This window comes from Gorilla gorilla, chromosome 7, assembly GCF_029281585.2.
Source record: "Gorilla gorilla gorilla isolate KB3781 chromosome 7, NHGRI_mGorGor1-v2.1_pri, whole genome shotgun sequence".
In the NCBI taxonomy this organism is placed as follows: Eukaryota; Metazoa; Chordata; class Mammalia; order Primates; family Hominidae; genus Gorilla; species Gorilla gorilla.
In genome coordinates, this window is record NC_073231.2 from 88027385 (window position 1) to 88042522 (window position 15138).

General features: G+C 41.4%; 1 protein-coding gene across 1 annotated transcript in view; it reads left to right on the plus strand.

Moving 5' to 3' along the window:
* The window catches only part of FUT10 (fucosyltransferase 10), a 109402-nt gene extending 97376 nt beyond the window's left edge, over positions 1-12026 (plus strand). The window contains exon 5 of the mRNA XM_004046874.5: positions 9761-12026. Coding sequence (XP_004046922.1) covers positions 9761-9988 — 228 coding nt within the window. The 3' untranslated portion in view covers positions 9989-12026. The remainder of the gene's footprint in view (positions 1-9760) is intronic.
* The last annotated feature ends 3112 nt before the right edge of the window (positions 12027-15138 follow it).

Consider the following 15138-nt stretch of genomic DNA (forward strand, 5'->3'; position numbering starts at 1 on the left):
TCCCTTTACCATTATGTAATGGCCTTCTTTGTCTCTTTTGATCTTTGTTGGTTTAAAGTCTGTTTTATCCGAGACTAGGATTGCAACCCCTGCCTTTTTTTGTTTTCCATTTGCTTGGTAGATCTTCCTCCATCCTTTTATTTTGAGCGTATGTGTGTCTCTGCACGTGAGATGGGTTTCCTGAATACAGCACACTGATGGGTCTTGACTCTTTATCCAACTTGCCAGTCTGTGTCTTTTAATTGGAGAATTTAGTCCATTTACATTTAAAGTCAATATTGTTATGTGTGAATTTGATCCTGTCATTATGATGTTAGCTGGTGATTTTGCTCATTAGTTGATGCAGTTTCTTCCTAGTCTCGATGGTCTTTACATTTTGGCATGATTTTGCAGCGGCTGGTACTGGTTGTTCCTTTCCATGTTTAGCGCTTCCTTCAGGAGCTCTTTTAGGGCAGGCCTGGTGGTGACAAAATCTCTCAGCATTTGCTTGTCTATAAAGTATTTTATTCCTCCTTCACTTATGAAGCTTAGTTTGGCTGGATATGAAATTTTGGGTTGAAAATTCTTTTCTTTAAGAATGTTGAATATTGGCCCCCACTCTCTTCTGGCTTGTAGGGTTTCTGCCGAGAAATCCGCTGTTAGTCTGATGGGCTTCTCTTTGAGGGTAACCCGACCTTTCTCTCTGGCTGCCCTTAACATTTTTTCCTTCATTTCAACTTTGGTGAATCTGACAATTATGTGTCTTGGAGTTGCTCTTCTCGAGGAGTATCTTTGTGGCGTTCTCTGTATTTCCTGAATCTGAATGTTGGCCTGCCTTGCTAGATTGGGGAAGTTCTCCTGGATAATATCCTGCAGAGTGTTTTCCAACTTGGTTCCATTCTCCGCATCACTTTCAGGTACACCAATCAGACGTAGATTTGGTCTTTTCACATAGTCCCATATTTCTTGGAGGCTTTGCTCATTTCTTTTTATTCTTTTTTCTCTAGACTTCCCTTCTCACTTCATTTCATTCATTTCATCTTCCATTGCTGATACCCTTTCTTCCAGTTGATCGCATCAGCTCCTGAGGCTTCTGCATTCTTCACGTAGTTCTCGAGCCTTGGTTTTCAGCTCCATCAGCTCCTTTAAGCACTTCTCTGTATTGGTTATTCTAGTTATACATTCGTCTAAATTTTTTTCAAAGTTTTCAACTTCTTTGCCTTTGGTTTGAATGTCCTCCCGTAGCTCAGAGTAATTTGATCATCTGAAGCCTTCTTCTCTCAGCTCGTCAGAATCATTCTCCATCCAGCTTTGTTCCGTTGCTGGTGAGGAACTGCGTTCCTTTGGAGGAGGAGAGGTGCTCTGCGTTTTAGAGTTTCCAGTTTTTCTGTTCTGTTTTTTCCCCATCTTTGTGGTTTTATCTACTTTTGGTCTTTGATGATGGTGATGTACAGATGGGTTTTCGGTGTGGATGTCCTTTCTGTTTGTTAGTTTTCCTTCTAACAGACAGGACCCTCAGCTGCAGGTCTGTTGGAATACCCTGCTGTGTGAGGTGTCAGTGTGCCCCTGCTGGGGGGTGCCTCCCAGTTAGGCTGCTCGGGGGTCAGGGGTCAGGGACCCAATTGAGGAGGCAGTCTGCCCGTTCTCAGATCTCCAGCTGCGTGCTGGGAGAGCCACTGCTCTCTTCAAAGCTGTCAGACAGGAACATTTAAGTCTGCAGAGGTTACTGCTGTCTTTTTGTTTGTCTGTGCCCTGCCCCCAGAGGTGGAGCCTACAGAGGCCGGCAAGCCTCCTTGAGCTGTGGTGGGCTCCACCCAGTTCGAGCTTCCTGGCTGCTTTGTTTACCTAAGCAAGCCTGGGCAATGGCGGGCGCCCCTCCCCCAGCCTCGCTGCCGCCTTGCAGTTTGATCTCAGACTGCTGTGCTAGCAATCAGCGAGATTCCGTGGGCGTAGGACCCTCCGAGTCAGGTGTGGGATATAGTCTCATGGTGCGCCGTTTTTTAAGCCGGTCTGAAAAGCGCAATATTCGGGTGGGAGTGACCCGATTTTCCAGGTGCGTCTGTCACCCCTTTCTTTGACTCGGAAAGGGAACTCCCTGACCCCTTGCGCTTCCCAGGTGAGGCAATGCCTCGCCCTGCTTCGGCTCGCGCACGGTGCGCGCACCCACTGGCCTGCGCCCACTGTCTGGCACTCCCTAGTGAGATGAACGCGGTACCTCAGATGGAAATGCAGAAATCACCCGTCTTCTGCGTTGCTCACGCTGGGAGCTGTAGACCGGAGCTGTTCCTATTCGGCCATCTTGGCTCCTCCCCTCCACTTGTTGTATTTTAAATTGAAGATGAGAAGGAACAATTCCAAGTGGGAGATTATTAGTTATCTCATGTTTTCTACATATAAACCATCCGTTTTCTTATCATTTATCTTCTCTTCCTGAAGTGGTGGTCTTAGAATCATACAATGTCAGAATTGAAAGTAGCTTAGGAATCACCTAATTCAGCATCTCTTTAGCTGCGGAAACCTAGTATTTCCATTTGACTCCTGTTTTATATTACATCTCCCTGCTGAAATTACCCTTTTGTTCATGCATATTGTCTCCCTTTTCTACTATATATATATATAGTGTATATATAGAGAGTATATATATATAGTGTATATATATAGTATATATAGAGTATATATAGTGTATGTATAGCATATATATAGTGTGTGTATATATATATATATACATACATATATATATATATATTTTTTTTTTTTTTTAGACAGAGTCTTGCTCTGTTGCCCAGGCTGGAGTGCAGTGGTGTGATCTCAGCCCACTGCAACCTCTGCCTTTTGGAGTCCAGCAATTATCCTGCCTCAGCATCCTGACTAGCTGGGACTACAGGTGCATGCCACCACACCTGGCAAATTTTTGTATTTTTAGTAGAGACAGGGTTTTGCCATGTTGGCCAGGCTGGCCTAGAACTCCTGACCTCGTGATCCACCTGCCTCAGCCTCCCAAAGTGCTGAGATTACAGGCGTGAGCCACTGCGCCCAGCCTTTTACTATATTCTTTAACATACTAATGGTAGTTTAAAGTTCCTGCCTGATAGTTCCAACATCTGAGTCATTTGTGAGTCTGATTCTGTTGATGGCTTTATCTCTTGATAGTGTTTTTTTTGTTTGTTTTTTCTCTTTTTATGTGTTTCATGATTTTTTTTTTTTTTTTGATTCCTGGACATTATGTACAAAAGCATAGAGACCAAGATCAATGTTTATGTATGGCAATGGACATGCCTCTTTTCTGTCAAGGCTGTTAATGTGCGTGGGTTGGGGAGAAAGGACGTGTATTACTCCATTTTCCCACTGCTTATAAAGAACCAACCAAGACTGGGTATTTATAAGGAGAGAGGTTTAATTGACTCACAGTTCTGCATGGCGAGGGAGGTCTTGGGAAACTTACAATCATGGCGAAAAGCAAAGTGGGGAAACAAACACATCTTACCACGACAAAGCAGGAGGGGAGGGAGGGAGAGAGGGAGAGAGAGAGGAAATGCCACACATTTAAACCATCAGATCTCGTGAGAACTCACTGTCATGACAACAGCATGGGGGAGATCACCCCCATGATCCAATCACTTCCTACCAGTTCCCTCCCTTGACACACGGGGATTACAATTCAAGATGACATTTGGGTGGGGACACAAAGCCAAACCATATTAGGGAGGTAGAGTCAGGTTAGTCAAGAGTTGAGCTAGAGTTGGATTTTGTGTTGCTATTGTTACCTTTTGTGCTCCTCAGGTTTCAAACATTTCCAGTAATGATAATTATCCAGTGACTAAGCACTGCTATTGTCTATGTTGAAAGTGGGGCCTGGGGTGTTAAAGAGTTTTTCTCAGTATTTCTCCTCCACCCTCAGCTTTTAGCAATTCCTGCATTGCTATGCCACAGATGAGGTCTATTCTAATATTCTTGCTTCTCCCCACCAGCAAACTCCTGTTATTCATTCCTTAGCAGTAAACTTATGTTGGGAGTAGGGCAGGTTCTTTGTTGTCTTCACAGCCTCAGGCAGGTTCTGGATTCCTGGGTCTCAGGGGTGAAGCTTTTCCAGTGTCCTTGCCTCTTCTTCTCTTGGCAGCCAAGCTCCGCCTTGTATCTATGGTTAGTTGGAGGGAGAGTTTATGCCCCTCCCCAGTGGTGTAACTTCTGGTATCATGATAGGATTCTAGGCCCAAAATGGTTTCCATCCTGCCCCCAACCATGAGAAAGAGGAGTTTTGCTTCTCCCTCTCCCCAAGAAGTAATAGATTTTTCCCTTGGATCTGGGAGCAGAAGGGTTTGCTACTGCTCCTGCAGTGGCTTAAGGCCTTTACGTTTATGAGGAAAAGGTCTGGGGAGGGTGGAGAGGCTTCCTGAATTCCCCTAGCAGAGGAAGATCATCCACCACGCTGTGCCAAGGAGCGAGACCCTTTCCAATCCTGTGCTGCCCCCAATCTTCCTTCTGAGCATTTGATGGAGGTCCATAGAAAAGAGCTTTTGATGAGTTTGAACTCTCATTTTTGTATCTGGGCATCCCAGCTATTCCAGCTGATATGGTTACTCCACTTCTAAGAATTTATTAAAATTTTAACTGATTTCTTGTTACCTGTTTGTATGGTGATCACCTCTCTCTCCTGTGTTCTGCCAAAGGTGAAACAGATTATCCATCTTTCCTCAAAGGGGCTTTGTCACCCTCTGGAATTCAGTTCCCTGGTGGGCTCAAGAAGTTATGAATTTGAGGATTATCTGTATTTTTCTCGTTGCTAGGAACCACGTTCTCTTTGGAAACAAAATCTTTTAAAATCATACTTTAGAAACAGCTGGTTTTTCCGCACAAGACCTCAGCTGGAAAGGGATACTGAAACTTAAGTTACTTCTAAAACTGTCATAACTACTTCATCAGACACACTTCCTTTGGGTCATACTGTGAAATATTTCTGGCAGAATGTTAGAGTGAAAAGAGTTCATTTCATAAGATTCTTTTCTCTGTGATGTCACCTTGAGTTGGAACTTTATCCTACACTTGATGGGCTCCTCTCCTGAGTGGGAAGGCAAGGAAATAGGGTAATATTACTGACTTTCTCATATAAACCATTATGCAAGGTCAGGGTTGGGAAGACCATGGAAGGTTATGTGATCTGTACAATTACCAGCTGACTGGTGACTCGAGTATCATGAACAAGCCATCCATTAATTTGTGCTGGGGCATTTTCAGTGTTGGTGATTTCATTATTTTTAAAGGTAGCTTATTTTATCTTTTGTTTGTTTTGACAAAAGATAAACAGAACATTTGGTTCTTTGTATTGAACTGAAACTTCCCCTTTTATAGTCAATTCTTTTTTTTTTTTTTTTGAGACAGAGTCTTGCACTGTTGCCTGGGCTGGAGTGCAATGGTGCGATCTCAGCTTACTGCAACCTCCGCCTCCCAGCTTCAAGTGATTCTCCTGCCTCAGCCTCCTGAGTAGCTGGGATTACAGGCATATGCCACCATGCCCAGCTAATTTGTTACATTTTTAGTAGAGATGGGGTTTCACTATGTTGGCCAGGCTGGTCTCGAACTCTTGACCTCGTGATCCACCCGCCTCAGCCTAATTGCTGAGATTACAGGTGTGAGCCAATGTGGCCGGCCTTTATAGTCAATTCTTAGCTACCTGCTCTGATTCCTCAGTTTGGCAGGATACAGTCTGGCATCCGTACCTACCAGCCAATAGAGGTGAACAGTGGCCTCTCAAAAGTTGAAAGTTGTTTTGCATCTCCTTACTTGATTTTGTTCTGCTCTTGCTTCAAATCCAGTCTCTATCCAACCATGAACTCTGGCTAACGTAATCACAATTTTGAGCCTACCTTTGGTCCTTTGAACTTGATATTCATAGATTTCCCAGATTTTGTCTTAGCATTCCTAATGGTTTGCAATTTCAATTTGCACTCTGGTTCTCTGTGCTTGGTAAAGAATCCCTGCTCAAGTTCTAGGCCCTTGGAAGTCAGACTTCATGATAATCCATCAGTGGTTCCCAGGAGAAAGGAGGACTTGGCCATCTCTATCCTTCACATTTTACCAAACAAGTTAATTCACACTTCCACTTATATAGTCCCTTCACTTGAAGGGACTTCTTTGCTTGAAGACAAACTCTGTTCACTCAAAGTCATCACCTCTTCACACTAAATACTCGTAGTATCTCCTCATATATTTCCTATGGGAGTTTTAAAGAAAAGAAAATATGTTGAGCCAATCATTAGTAGCACCCACATTTTTATATTTCCAACTGGTTTTTCTGCTATGCTTTCTAAATTTGGAATGGATGAAGATTCTAATCATTATAAACCTGACACATAATGGATTGTCTTCCCATTAAGACAGTTTTTTTTTAAGAAAAATATATACATGCATATAGGTTGAAGAATCAAATATTTCTACAAAGTTAATTAACAAAACAGCAGTCTTCCACTTCTTTTCCCTTTTCTGTCCTTCCCAGAAGCAACCACAATATTTAGCTAATTATTTAACTATTTTAGTATTTACCCAATGTTTCTGTTTCTTTTTCTGTTTTTTTTTTTTTTTTGAGATGGAGTCTCACTCTGTCACCCAGGCTGGTGTGCAGTGGCATGATCTTGGCTCACTGTAACCTCTGTCTCCTGGGTTCAAGTGATTCTCCTGCCTCATCCTCCTGAGTAGCTGGGATTACAGGCACGTGCCACCACACCCGGCTAATTTTTGTATTTTTGGTAGAGACGGGGTTTCACCATGTTGGCCAGGCTGGTCTCTAACTCCTGACCTCAAGTGATCCACCTGCCTTGGCCTCCGAAATTGCTGGGATTACAGGAGTGAGCCACCACACCTGGCCTATTTACTCTATGTTTCTAAGTAACACATTTACATAGTATTCTTTTTATATTCAGTGTTTGAATATAACTGTGTGACTGTTATTAAAAAATAAACCATGTAGTACACTATCATTTTCCCCCTTACATATAGTTTTTTGTTTCTTTCCCAGGTAATAATTGCGTCCTTATTTGATTATTTTTCCATGTACCTGTCAGTCATTCAGTCTTTGTTGATTATTTAACTCTCCTCTGAAGATGTTGAGATATGGCAGGCGTCCAGCTCTCTTGATCTTATGGAAGGGATCTCTCCCGGAGCCTCCGACCCACTCCCATCTGTGCTCATTGTCCTCTACCTTAGTGTGGAGCAGCAGCCTGAGATGTCACTTCCCTAGCATTTTGGGAATTTTCTTTCTTTTCTTTTTTTCTCTTCTGTTGACATCTGTTTCCTGCATGCTATGTCTCCTGTTTTCTTAGTTTATTCTCTTGTTTTGGTTGATCATACTCTCCAGTCGCTTCCTGAGAAGAGGTACATGCGAGAATGTATGAAAATGTCTTCATTTCAGCTGAGCACGGTGGCTCATGCCTGTACTCCCAGCACTTTGGGAGGCTGAGGCGGGTGGATCACCTGAGGTCAGGATTTCAAGACCAACCTGGACAACATGGTGAAACCCCGTCTCTACTAAAAATAAAAAAAAAATAAAAAAAATTAGCTGGACATAGTGGCAGGCACCTGTAATCTCAGCTACTTGGGAGGCTGAGGCAGGAGAATCGCTAGAACCCAGGAGGTGGAGGTTGCAGTGAGCTGAGATCATGCCACTGCACTCCAGCCTGGGAGACAAAGCGAGATTCCGTCTCAAAAAAAAAAAAAAAAAAAAAGAAAAGAAAAGAAAATGTCTTCATTCTACCCTAAATTTAAGCAATAGGTTAGCTGACTGTAAACCACTAAAATGGACATTCATTTTTCTCAGAATTTTGAAGGCATTTTGCCATTGTCTTTTACTAAAAACACTTTTAATTTTGTTTACAGACTATTTTAAAGATAGTTCAGAGTTCTGTATGCCTTTTCCCTGGCTTCCCCTCATGCTATCATTTTACGTAACTGTGGTACATTTGTCACCAATAAGAAATTCATATTGGCACATTACTGCTTGCTAAACTGCAGAGTCTAGTCATATTTCTCTTTAGTCATATTTGGCCATATTTCTGTAACATCTTCTGTCTGCGCTAGGATCAAATTCGGGATACCAGGCTGTAATTAAGCCATCACGTTTCATTAGTCTCCTCCAATCTGGACAGTTGCTCAAGCTTTTTCTTATTTTTAATAACTTTTGAAGAGTACTGGTCAGTGTTTTGTAGAATGTCCCTTCATACGGTTTGTCTAATGTCTTCTTATGTTAACACTTGGGTTATGGATTATGGGGAATAATACCACAGAGGTAAACGTGTTCTCATTGCATCCTATTAGGGCAGCTGTTCCTAACCTTTTTGGCACCAGAGACCTATTTTGTGGAAGACAATTTTTCCACAGACCGGTAGGTGGGTGGGGGATTAGATGTTTATAAGGAGTGAGCAAGCTGGATTCCTCACATGTGCAGTTCACAATAAGGTTCACCCTCTTAGGAGAATCTAATGTTGCTGATGATCTGACAGGAGGCAGAGCTCAGGCGGCAATGCTCACATGCATGCTGCTCACCTCCTGCTCTGCAGCCCGGTCCCTAACAGGCCAGGGAACAGTACTGGTTCATGACCCGGGAGTTGAGGACCCCTGTATCAGGGGATGCATTATACCAACATAACGTATAACTGGTAATGTTAACTTTGATTGCTTGGTTCAGGTGGTATGTGCTAGGTTTTCCCACTGTGAAGTTGCTAATTTTCCTATTCTTCTATGTTTTGTTACGCTTCTGCCCTCTTCCATTCTCCCAATTCTTACAGGTTAATGCCTTTCAAGGACAGTCCTTTTACTCTCATTTTAATGGTGTTTCTGGAGGAAATGAAATTGGATATGTGTGTTCACTCTTTTATCCTGGAGTTTTTCTGTCTCTCCTCTTTCTCTTTTACATTTTTTTTTCTTTTCTCCCTTTCTTCCTTCTAAATTATTGGAAGGTCAAATCCTGAACATGTAGGCCATTTTAAGGACTTGGACTTGAATTTGGAATGAGAAGGGCTGCTGAGTGTAGCCTGCAGAGGATCAGAAGTGGAATCAAAGGGTTAGTTAGGAGACCATGGAAATAAGCCAAGACTGAGCGTGGACCAAGCTCATTGCAGCATTTTGAAGCTGGGAGGTATTATGCCAATGTCAGGTACCATTATTGTTGGGTGGAAACATCTTAGTACTGGGGACAGTTGAGTGCAGTGGAAATATATTAAAAACAGGGATTAGTTGTAATATGTGACAACATAGATAGATGTAAAAACAGTGCTTGGTGAAAAAGTAGCAAACAAATGAGACATACAATAACATATAAGTATATTAAAAATAAATGCCCAGAGATTGAGAACACATTTTGCAATGAGTATTCGAATACGCTTACATGCAAATACAAAGAACTGTGTTAAACATCTTAAAATATTTGCCTGTGGGGAGGAGGATAGGGGTGGGATAATAGGGGGAAAAGGAATAAATAAATCAACAGATAAATAACCAGAGGGAGGGGAAGGCTTTAGAATCTAAAAAGAACTATATTCGATCTTAAGTATATACTGTTTGGGGCAATTTATGTAACTTTTTTGTGGTTTAGTTTCCACTCCTGTAAAATGGGGTAGTAGCACCTATTCAATATGCTTACCATAAGAATTAAGTGAGGCAATATGTGAGATGCTTTCTTTCCCCTTTAACTCCATGGGGTAAAGCTGTTGTTTTAAGGAAAGTCTGTTGCTTTAAGGGAATTGTGCTTCATTATCATATGTTTTTAATTCATTTCTCTTTTCTCTTCCTGCAGGGCTTACCACCCAAAAGATGGGAGGCAGAAGATAACCACCTGAGTTGCCCAGAGCCCACGGTGTTTGCTTTCTCACCACTCCGGACTCCACCTTTGAGCTCTTTGCGAGAGATGTGGATATCCAGCTTTGAACAATCCAAGAAAGAAGCCCAGGCACTAAGGTGGCTGGTTGATAGGAATCAAAACTTTTCATCTCAAGAGTTTTGGGGCCTAGTATTTAAGCACTGATTTCAAAAATGATCAGAATGAAACAGACTAGAGCCTTCTTGAGGTTTATTTTCTAGGTTGCCTTAATATTTGAACATAATAGCTATTCTGTTGACTATCCATCAGGATAATAATTAGTTGCTGCAGTACTCAAAATGAGCCCTTTCAAAGAATAGATGTAAATTACCCTTAGGGGTTGCCACTATATTTTTTATACTAAAAAAGGAAATATTTCTTATGAACACTGGTTATCTTCCATGTCCATGTCTGTGGACCCACATACTTACTGCCTTTTGTGGAAATTCACCTAGAGTGAATACTTTCCTTGTGCAACGGAGGGAGATGATCTAGCTACAGATTCTTGATACTCACCTCACTCTCAACAGCTTATTGGTATTTGGCAAACCTGGTATCCTGCAGCCAAGCATGAACATGAAATACATTAGAACTTGGCAATGAGAGATCCCATCTGTTGGTTTCCAGGCATGTAAGTGAGTAATAAAAGCTGTTTCAAGTTTATCCACTATCCACTCTTCAAGTGAAAAGAACTTATGTGTGTCTACCTTCTTCTCCATACCCTGAGCCACCTCTCTCACTTTCTTTAGTTGTGCCTTGCCCTATCACCTCCCATTTTCCCTTCAAAGTAGAATGTCTTGTAAACACACAGTAACTCCTGTGTGTTTTGATTAGTGAGATGTTACCACTTACCCCTTCTGCTGCGCAGAATAATATTAAGAATTGCTACGCTTATGATTCAGGCTGGACAGCCTGGACATTTTGAGCAGCGTGAGAGTAGAAGTGAATACCCCCAGGAACTCCAATTGTGCTGAAGCTGATTTGTCTGTTGGTAGGATGATGTGCAGCCTGTCACAGTGGCAGCCACAGGCATTCAGTTTGTGGGCATTTCCTGTCATTTCGGATCCTGCTATAGGGAAGGTTCAGCTCTCCTGTCTGGGGCATCTACTGGAGCATCTCAGAAGACAAGGAGGAAAACACTGGTTCATGTTTTCTTTCCTTGTGAGGGAGGGGAGGTTTCTAGATGATACTAAAAGCCTGTTGCCACTGTTGTGTCATGATTTCCATTCTTCATCATGGAAAGCCGCAAGCCTCAGAAGGCAGCCAGAGGACAGGAAGAGTCTGTGATGCTCATGTCTGTGTCATGGCATGAGGGGGAATTGACGAGTGCTTGCTTAGCGTCAGCTCTCATTGTATTGAAGGCTGTGCCCTTGGTGTACTTAGCAGTGAGCAGCGTCTTCATTAGGTAGCTCTGGCTGGGCTTTGTCAGCCAGCATGTGAGAAAGGAGAACCAAAACCAATACCTCCTTATAGAAGCCAGAAGGATCACATTGGATGAGAGAAGGTGTCTATAACTGGGTTCTTCCCAATCCCAGCTCTTTCATTAACTAAATATGATCTTGGACATATCTCTTAACCTCCATCGGCCTTAGTTTTTGCATCCAAAAAGAAGTGATTGGGCTGGTCTTGGAAGGTTTTTTTCTTTTTTTTCCCCTGTGTAACATTCTTCATTGTTCATCAACATTTAAGAAATTTAATTTTGTAGATGTTTTTACTAAAGAGGGTAACAAACTATTTTGGAACTGCTGTATGTTATTCAAGGGAAGCACGCTGTTTGGAGGAAGGAGCATACTTAATGGGTAGTATTGAGGATGAAAGGGAATTTCTCTCTCTGCCATTTTATTTGATAATATTAAAGAAATAAAGACTGGAAAGGGGGATTCCTTGTTAAAGGTCAGATTTTAAATTGCATATAAAATGAAGTGAGTTGTGTTTTTTTGAACCCTCAAAAGAAAGCCTGAGATGTGATTTATGCCTCTGGCAAGATATTATCATGATAACTTCAGTTCTTCTCCATAAATGCCTTAAGCAAATACCCAGTGCTTGTATGCTGTGTGTATGTCTTAAACCTTAACTTTCATGAAATCTCATTCCATCTTAGTTCTTCATCAAGTCGATAGATAAAATCCTCTCTAAGCGTTTCTGAAGTATGTATCCCTGAACAAATTTAGTGAAATAAAATCATTAATCTGTGTTGATCCCATTTTGCCATACCTTTCACTTTACCTCACTCTCTCCTTTTGTGAAATATTTTAAGAAAGCAACGTCCCTCACAGGACTGTTTTGAGGAATGCCTCATGGCTGTGAAGGAGTTTGTACAATGCAACATTTTGCTTAGTCCTTCAGTACATTTTACTTGGATTGTTTTCAAGAACTTTATTTTTTTCGAGACGAAGCCTTGCTCTATCACCTAGGCTGGAGTGCAGTGGTGCGATCTCAGCTGACTGCAACCTCCACCTCCTGGGTTCAAGCGATTTTTCTGCCTCAGCCTCCCAAGTAGCTGGGATTACAGGCACCTGCCACCAGGCCCGGACGATTTTTTTTTTTTTTTTTTTTTTTTAGTAAAGATGGGGTTTCAGCATATTGGCCAGGCTGGTCTTGAATTCCTGCCCTTAGGTGACCCACCCACCTCAGCCTCCTAAAGTGCTGGGATTACAGGCATGAGCCACCATGTTCGGCCAGTACATGTCTTTTTAATATTCTGTGTGACAAAAATAAGAGTAAAATACTTGTGCTACACATCATAGTATAACAGGAGTCTCACAGTGCTTGTGTGATTGAGTTGTGAGCTGAGCTTGCTGCTTTTTCCATGGAATACTATTTTTACTTAAAAAAATCTGACAAACTATGCTTACTCTGTCTTGTGTTTTTGTCAACAATTTTTGTGAAAACAAAGTGAGCCTGTCACTTTAAGAGACAGAATTTGTTGCCAATGATAAAAATCTCAGCTTTCAAGTGAAAAGTGAAATTTTGGAAAACGAATATCCACCACATTGAGCTTGACAACTTCGCAATACTTAAAAGACTTTCCTGAGGAGATTGGTGGTAATATTAACAAATGTTACTGTTGACACTGAATAAATGCAGAAATAATGACATGGAATAATGTTTTTAGTTTGTTTATCATTTTTATAATTCTAAAGAAGGAAGTGTTAAGTACTGGAGACACCAATTTTTACAAGTTAAATACTTTTTTTTTTTAGTTGAAAAGTTCTACAAGTGAAGTTTCTTTAATATACTTTGAGTTCTAGGGCACATGTACACAACGTGCAGGTTTGATACATAGGTATACATGTGCCACGTTGGTTTGCTGTACGCATCAACTCATCATTTACACTAGATATTTCTCCTAATGCTATCCCTCCCACAGCCTCCCATCCCCCACAGGCCCTGGTGTGTGATGTTCCCTGCCCTATGTCTAAGTGATCTCATTGTTCAATTTCCACCTATGGGTGAGAACATGTGGTGTTTGGTTTTCTGTCCTTGTGATAGTTTGCTGAGAATGATGGTTTCCAGCTTTGTCCATGTCCCTGCAAAGGACATGAACTCATCCTTTTTTATGGCTGCATAGTATTCCATGGTGTATACGTGCCACAGTTTCTTAATCCAGTCTATCACTGATGGACATTTGGGTTGGTTCCAAGTCTTTGCTATTGTGAATAGAGCCGCAATAAACATACGTGTGCATGTGTCTTTATAGCAGCATGATTTATAATCCTTTGGGTGTATACCCAGTAATGGGATGGCTGGGTCAAATGGCAGTTCTAGTTCTGGATCCTTGAGGAATTGCCACACTGTCTTCCACAATGGTTGAACTAATTTACACTCCCACCAACAGTGTAAAAGCATTCCTATTTCTCCACATCCTCTTCAGCATCTGTTGTTTCCTGACTTTTTAATGATCGCCATTCTAACTGGTGTGAGATGGTATCTCATTGTGGTTTTGATTTGCATTTCTCTGATGACCAGTGATGACGAGCATTTTTTCATGTGTCTGTTGGCTGCATAGATGTCTTCTTTTGAGAAGCGTCTGTTCATATCCTTCGTCCACTTTTTGATGGGGTTGTTTTTTTCTTGTAAACTTGTTTGAGTTCTTTATAGATTCTGGATATTCGCCCTTTGTCAGAAGGGTAGATTGCAAAAAATTTTCTCTCATTCTGTAGGTTGCCTGTTCACTCTAATGGTAGTTTCTTTTGCCATGCAGAAGCTCTTTAGTTTAATTAGATTCCATTCGTCTATTTTGGCTTTTGTTGCCATTGCTTTTAGCGTTTTAGTCATGAAGTCCTTGCCCATGCATATGTCCTGAATGGTATTGCCTAGGTTTTTTTCTAGGGTTTTTATGGTTTTAAGTCTAACATTTAAGTCTTCAATCCATCTTGAATTAATTTTTGTATAAGGCGTAAGGAAGGGATCCAGTTTCAGCTTTCTACATGTAGCTAGCCAGTTTTCCCAGCACCATTTATTAAATAGGAAATCCTTTCCCCATTTCTTGTTTTTGTCAGGTTTGTCAAAGATCAGATGATTGTAGATGTGTGGTGTTATTTCTGAGGCCTCTGTTCTGTTCCATTGGTCTATATATCTGTTTTGGTACCAGTACCATGCTGTTTGGTTACTATAGCCTTGTAGTATAGTTTGAAGTCAGGTAGCATGATGCCTCCAGCTTTGTTCTTTTGGCTTAAGATTGTCTTGGCAATGCAGGCTCTTTTTTGGTTCCATACGAACTTTAAAGTAGTTTTTTCCAATTCTGTGAAGAAAGTCATTGGTAGCTTGATGGGGATGGCATTGAATCTATAAATTACTTTGGGTGGCCATTTTCACGATATTGATTCTTCCTATCCATGAGCATGGAATATTCTTCCATTCATTTGTGTCCTCTTTTATTTCATTGAGCAGTGGTTTGTAGTTCTCCTTGAAGAGGTCTTTCACATCCCTTGTAAGTTGGATTCCTAGGTATTTTATTCTCTTTGTAGCAATTGTGAATGGGAGTTCACTCATGATTTGTCTGTTTGTCTGTTAATGGTGTGTAGGAATGCTTGGGATTTTTGCACATTGATTTTGTATCCTGAGACTTTGCTGAAGTTGCTTATGAGCTTAAGGAGATTTTGGGCTGAGACGATAGGGTTTTCTAAATATACAATCATGTCATCTGCAAACAGGGACAATTTGACTTCCTCATTTCCTAATTGAATACCCTTTATTTCTTTCTCTTGCCTGATTGCCCTGGCCAGAACTTCCAACACTATATTGAATAGGAATGGTGAGAGAGGGCATCCTTGTCTTGTGCCCATTTTCAAAGGGAATGCTTCCAGTTTTTG